Source organism: Octopus bimaculoides, chromosome 9, assembly GCF_001194135.2.
Source record: "Octopus bimaculoides isolate UCB-OBI-ISO-001 chromosome 9, ASM119413v2, whole genome shotgun sequence".
NCBI lineage: Eukaryota > Metazoa > Mollusca > Cephalopoda > Octopoda > Octopodidae > Octopus > Octopus bimaculoides.
Genome location: NC_068989.1, coordinates 64,358,915 through 64,365,261, shown reverse-complemented (window position 1 = coordinate 64,365,261; position 6,347 = coordinate 64,358,915). Strand labels below are relative to the sequence as shown.

At 35.4% G+C, this 6,347-nt stretch overlaps 1 protein-coding gene across 1 annotated transcript in view; it reads right to left on the bottom strand.

Annotated features, from left to right (window-relative positions):
- Positions 1–13: 13 nt before the first annotated feature.
- Positions 14–6,347, bottom strand: part of LOC106872508 (aminopeptidase O) — a 47,256-nt gene continuing 40,922 nt past the window's right edge. Inside the window, exons 15-17 of the mRNA XM_052970920.1 lie at positions 4,133–4,246; positions 1,753–1,839; positions 14–186 (exon numbers count right to left, since the gene is read on the bottom strand). Of these exons, the coding sequence (XP_052826880.1) occupies positions 43–186; positions 1,753–1,839; positions 4,133–4,246 (345 nt within the window). The 3' untranslated portion in view covers positions 14–42. The remainder of the gene's footprint in view (positions 187–1,752; positions 1,840–4,132; positions 4,247–6,347) is intronic.

Here is a 6,347-nt window from a genome sequence, read left to right as displayed (position 1 = left end):
TATATATATTCCATTAAAATAATTCTAAAGCCACTTTGGATGTCAACCAAATATCATCTTGCGAAGTGTTTCCTTTAAATCTTCTTCCATGTATGGTAAAAGTTCCTTAAAGCATTCTTTAGCAATGGATGTCTGTTTCTTGGTACCAGATAAAACCATTTCACCATATAAATATGTACTCATTGCCTACAAAATAAACAAAGGTTATGACATCAGATTACACAAAATTACAGTCTCAAATGAATAATTTCTTTCAATGGTTCAAGGCCACAAATTTATAATAATTAACTGCGTCAACCCAATATATAACTGGTACATTTATGAATTTCAAAAAGAGAAAAGCGGAAAACAACTGAGACAGGATTTGAACTGAGAACAAATATAGCTGGAACTAAATATTGTTAGGTATTATTTATTCCAGTGCTACTGCTTTTATGACTTCAAACAAAAAAGATTTAAATTTTCATGTAATGACTGCTGTACTCCAGTATGGCCATAACCTACTAGTTTGAAATATCAGGGAAGATAAATATGACACTGTAAGTGTCTATAGCCATCACCATTATCATCATCGATTTAATGGCCCTTTTTAGATGCTTGCACAAGTCAGAAGGATTTGTTTGAGGCTGATTTTTCTATAGCTGGATGCTCTTCCTGTCATTAACCTTCACCTGTTTCTAAGCAAGGTATTATTTCCCCATGGTTGGACACATTTTCATGGAAGATTGGAAACAAAGGTCACCACTTGTATGACAATGACACATTTGTAACTACTGTGCAATGTCAACTGAAGACTACACACACACACACACACATACATATATCATCAGCAGCAGCATGATGATGCATATGTGTATGTGTGTGTTTGTGGTCCTTGTGTGTTGACACTGCACAATAGTTGTAAATGTCACACAATCATACAAGTGATGAGCCTTGATTCCAATCTTCCAGAGGATGGGCTTCTTTCAGTTTCCATTTACCAACTTCACCCACAAGGCACTGATCGGTCTGGGACTTTTGTAGAAGACACTTGCCCAAGATGCTGCTTGGTGGGACTGAACCCAAGACCACATGGCTAGAAAGTGACCTTCTTAATCACACTACTATGCTTGTACAAAATATTAGATTAGAATGTTTAGAATATCAAATTTTGGAAAATTCTGCATTTCTGATTAAATCTATAATACATTAAAGTGAAGTTCAATCCTGCTTGCTTGCTTGCGATGTTACACAGCCAAACCGGCACATAATGGGAAAATACTTTGAAAGTAAGGTGCCCCCGAAATGTGAATATGAATGGAATAAAGCAAGTTTCGCGTAAATTAAACCAGTAGTTATTGAGATATTTGGTGTTTGTGGGTATAAATACCCAAAACAGTGCATAATGGGAAAATACTTCAAAAATAACTTAACCCTGAAAGGGAAGAAACTTTAACCTTTTCCATTATGATGGGCAAAATATTTTTAAGTGAAAATGACTTCAAAAATACAGTAAATATTTTGTAAAAGACCCGTTTGTAACCTTGGTGTGAAATAGTTTTTTGCCATAGGTTTCTTTCAAGTGCATTCAACATATCTCACTGCCAAAGGTTTGGATGCTATTTCTAGCATGCCCTGCTACCACATAACAGCTATTTGCGATAAAGGACCCAAAATACCTGTTACGTGGAAGCAGGGTGTGCAAGAAATAGCAGCCAAATCTTTCCATTTCAAGGGGAAAAAGCAGTTTATGTGTGATTTAATTAAGCTTACCTGATGATATAAGAGAAAATTCTTAATATCTCCATAAAATTTAGCATATTTATTTTTTATTATGAGTTCACACCATCTATGCTGTATCTGCAATAAAAAGTATGATTTTTAAAAAAAATGCATTCATTTATTTTGCTTTAAATGATTAACAAAATTAATTAATTATGTAAATTACATAAAAAAAATATATCTTTTTAAAATGAATTTCAGCATAGAACTCTCTTTTACTCTTTTACTTGTTTCAGTCATTTGACTGTGGCCATGCTGGAGCACTGCCTTTAGTCAAACAAATCGACCCCAGGACTTCTTCTTTGTAAGCCTAGTACTTATTCTACTGATCTCTTTTGCCAAACTGCTAAGTTACAGGGACATAAACACACAAGCATCGATTGTCAAGCGATGTTGGGGCAACAAACACAGACACACAAACACATACACTATTAATAATTTTTTGACACAAAATAGATGGGAGAACGCAGACTCAATCCCAGTAGAAATAAGACTTAGTTTATCTACAATGGAAGCTTCCTTCTTTCCTAGAATCCTCAACTCTCTTGATGTAGTCATAGGGCACTGTCATGACATGCAGCATGTTTTGATCATTTAAACATGGCAGCATCTAATCCTCTCCAGGTTTAGACGCCAATTGCTTCTAGTGAGAAAGAAAAAGAACAATCAACCCCACTACTTGACTGGTGGTACTACTTAATTAGTTTCAAATTTTGACACAAGGCCAGCAATTCCATGGGAGTGGGTAAGTCAATTCCATCGACCCCAGTGTTCAACTGGTACTTACTTTATTAACCCAAAAGGATGAAAGGCAAAGTCGACCTCAGTGGAATTTGAACCCAGAACATAAAGATAGACACTAAGCATTTTGCCTAGCATGCTAACAATTCTGGTAATTCACCACCTTTGGTACTACTTATTTATTTAACAATCCCAAAAGGATGAGAAGTTAAAGTTAACTTAGGCAGGACTTGAACTGCAATTTTGTTCTGGTAACGTTTAAGACAAAGTTAATCTTAACCCAAGAAGTGATATAGTTAAAATATATCACATTACAATAAAGAGGAAAAAGAGCAGATATTTTGGGCTTCAGACTCCTTTTCAAAGAAGCAAAGCAAAAGTTCTGTGAGCTGAAGTTGAAATGTGACGAGAATATATTCCAACTGCAGCACAAGGAACACTCATTTCTCTTCCTCAATAAAGAGGTTCACCTCAAGACATTGAACTCTATCTTTTCTTCATGATAACTATGTATATTTAATGCAATTCCTCTGTTGATAACATATTGATGACCCAGACCCTCACTGGACTCCACTGATTCTGTTCCTAATTTAGACTGAATATTTGAAGTTAAGAATGGTAAACATCATTGAGCAAGAAATAAATTCTTTGATAATTGAGTGAATGAGACAATTTCCATTCTCAGTAAAGCACTTTTACTCTACTTACATTATTAATATTCTCACAAAAGGCTTTATCAGTAAAACTTTCTACTTCTTTAAATATCTAAATGTCTAAAATATTTTTCTTTCTTTCTTAGAGAGATCAGAAGGTGATGGTGAAGGAAAGGATTGATGGGAATCACAACATGAATACTCTTCTTTTTTTTTTTGTTCCCATCAACACAGCTGAGAAGAAGAGAGAGGAGGGGCAGGAGGGACAGAGAGAGAGGGAAAAACAGCTCCAGTACTTTATTGGTTCTTTATCAACTCTTGAAAGGGGTGATCTTGGTAGGATTCAAACTCAGAATGAAGAGAGTTGAAAAACCAAATGTTGCAATGCAGCATTCAATCTGGCAATCAGATAACTCTGTCAGTTTGCTGCCTTAACCATTTAGATCAGCACTTCTTAAACTATGGGTCACGACCCCAAATGGGGTTGTGAAGCGAAATGCTGGGGTCGTGAAAATTAAATTCAAACACTTGAATTTCAGTTTATAAGTTATTTCACAAATGTATACTTAATCCCTGGGGTCGTGAAAAATCTTGTGATGGAAAATGGGGCCATGAATAAAAAAAGTTTAAGAAGCGCTGACTTAGATACCAATTTGCCAGACACAATCCCTGGTTCTATGATACAAGCTCAGTTTTTTAGTGATGTAAATGAAAACCTTCTTCCATCAAATTTTCAACTTTATTTATGCTGCAAACACTAACTTAATAATGACAAGATATTTTAATAAACTACTAATTATTTTCCAGATTGAAATAAAGACAGAGTATTTCAACAGAAATATGGTAGCAGAAGGGTTAATGTCTAAGATGACTTGTTATAAATATGATTACAATTTTCTGTCCTCAAATATTTAATGATATAACAATCACTAAAAAAATATGACATTTTCATTAAAAAGATAAAATTTAGGACATACATCTGGATTAGCACAACTAATATCAAACTTTTCACGGATATTGTCCAGGATATTCTTTGGAACAGCAACATCAAGGAGTAATTCCAAAAACAACACAATCTGGTCTTGACATATCTTTAAAGACAAAAAAACAAATTGTTCAAAACAACAAAAAGAAACTGGTTTATTCAAATTTGCTTCAAAAATGTAAAATATTACACATTATCACATTATTTCAATGCTAGTTTAATCTTTATTTTAATTCCTTTGAGATAATACAATCTTTAGCCAATTTGATACTAATCTGCCTAAGATGGCCTCTGGTTGTACAATGCAAACTTTCTGTTTTAAAGTGATCTAAATTAAAGCCATCTCCCATTAAAATTTTATATTAATTAATGTTCCATTATAGGCGCAAGAATGGTTGTGTGGTAAGTAGCTTGCTTACTAACCACATGGTTCCGGGTTCAGTCCCACTGTGTGGCACCTTGGGCAAGTGTCTTCTACTATAGCCTCGGGCCAGCCAAAGCCTTGTGAGTGGATAGTAGAAGATCCTTGCCCAGGGTGCACCACAGTGGGGCAGAAACCAGAACTATATGACTGGGAAGCAATTTTCTTACCACACCACCATACCTGAAAATAAAAAAAAAGCATGTTGATTTAGAAAATATTAAAAAAAAGTAAAATTATATTCTGGGTTCTATAGTTGTTTGTTTGATTGTCTTAAGCTTGTTTCAGTCATTAGACAGCAGCCATGCTGGGGCATTGCCTTGAAGCATTTTAGTCAGGCAAATCAACCCCAGTACTTATTTTCCTTTTCTTTTTTTTCAAACCTGGTACTTATTCTATTGGTCGCTTTTGCTAAACTGCTAAGTTACAGGGACATAAACACACTAACACCGGTTGTCAACCAATCATGGGAAAAAAACACAAACACAAAGGCACACACACATAGATATATACATATATAAGTGCAGGAGTGTATGTGTGGTAAGTAACTTGCTTACCAACCACATGATCCCGGGTTCAGTCCAACTGCGTGGCACCTTGGGCAAATGTCTTCCACTATAGCCTGGGGCCAACCAAAGTCTTGTGAGTGGATTTGGTAGACAGAAACTGAAAAAAGCCTGTCATATATATATATATATGTGTGTGTGTGTATATGTTTGTGTGTCTGTGTTCGTCCCCCACCACCACCGCTTGACAACCGATGTTGGTGTGTTTATGTCCCCATAAGATAGTGGTTCAGCAAAAGAAACTGATAGAATAAATACAAGGCTTACAAAAAATAAGTCCTGGTGTCGATTTGTTCGACTAAAGGCGGTGCTTCAGTATGGCCACAGTCAAATGACTGAAACAAAAAATAAATAAATAAAATAAAATATACATATATATATATTTATGCAGTGATATGTAAGAGCGCCTGTGCAGTGCCCCATAAAAGCATCTGTGCCAATGCCACATAAAAGTGCCTGTGCAGTGCTACTTAAAAGCACCCAGTATACTCTGTAAAGTGGTTGGCATTGGGAAGGTCATACAGCTGTAGAAACCATGCCAAATCAGACTCAAATCAGCTCTGGTCACATTGTCCAACCCATGCCAGCATGGACAACGGACATTAAATGACGATGATAATGATGATGACGATAATGATGATACGACAGGCTTTTTTCAGTTTCCATCTAACAAATCTACTCACAAGGCTTATGCCAGCTCAAGGCTAGAGTAGAAAATACTTGCCCCAGGTGCCACACAGTGAGACTGAACCAGAAACCATGTGGTTGGGAAGCAAGCTTCATACCACACAACCACGCCTGCGCATTTGTTTATTTATATATTTTTTGTGCGCCTAATTTCTTCTTTTTTTTTTTTTTTTTTTTTGCATGCAAGCAACCGTTATGAGTGCATCACCATTCCCAAAGAAAAACTAAACATTGCCAGCAATTTTTTTATAGCAATTACAACAAAAAGATATTGAATTCATGAGATAATATTTATTCGAGGTGTTAATATACCCAAGTAAAGTTGGATAATGCAACTTGTTGCTAGAATGATAAGATATGATGTTGCTTTATTGGGTACACATTCGGTTTGATAGATTTAGAGTGACATATAAAAAGAAGGTGCGAATATGACAGATATATACATACATACATACATAAGTATAAACACACACACACACACACACACACACACACACATATATATATATATACATAAATATATGCATATATAT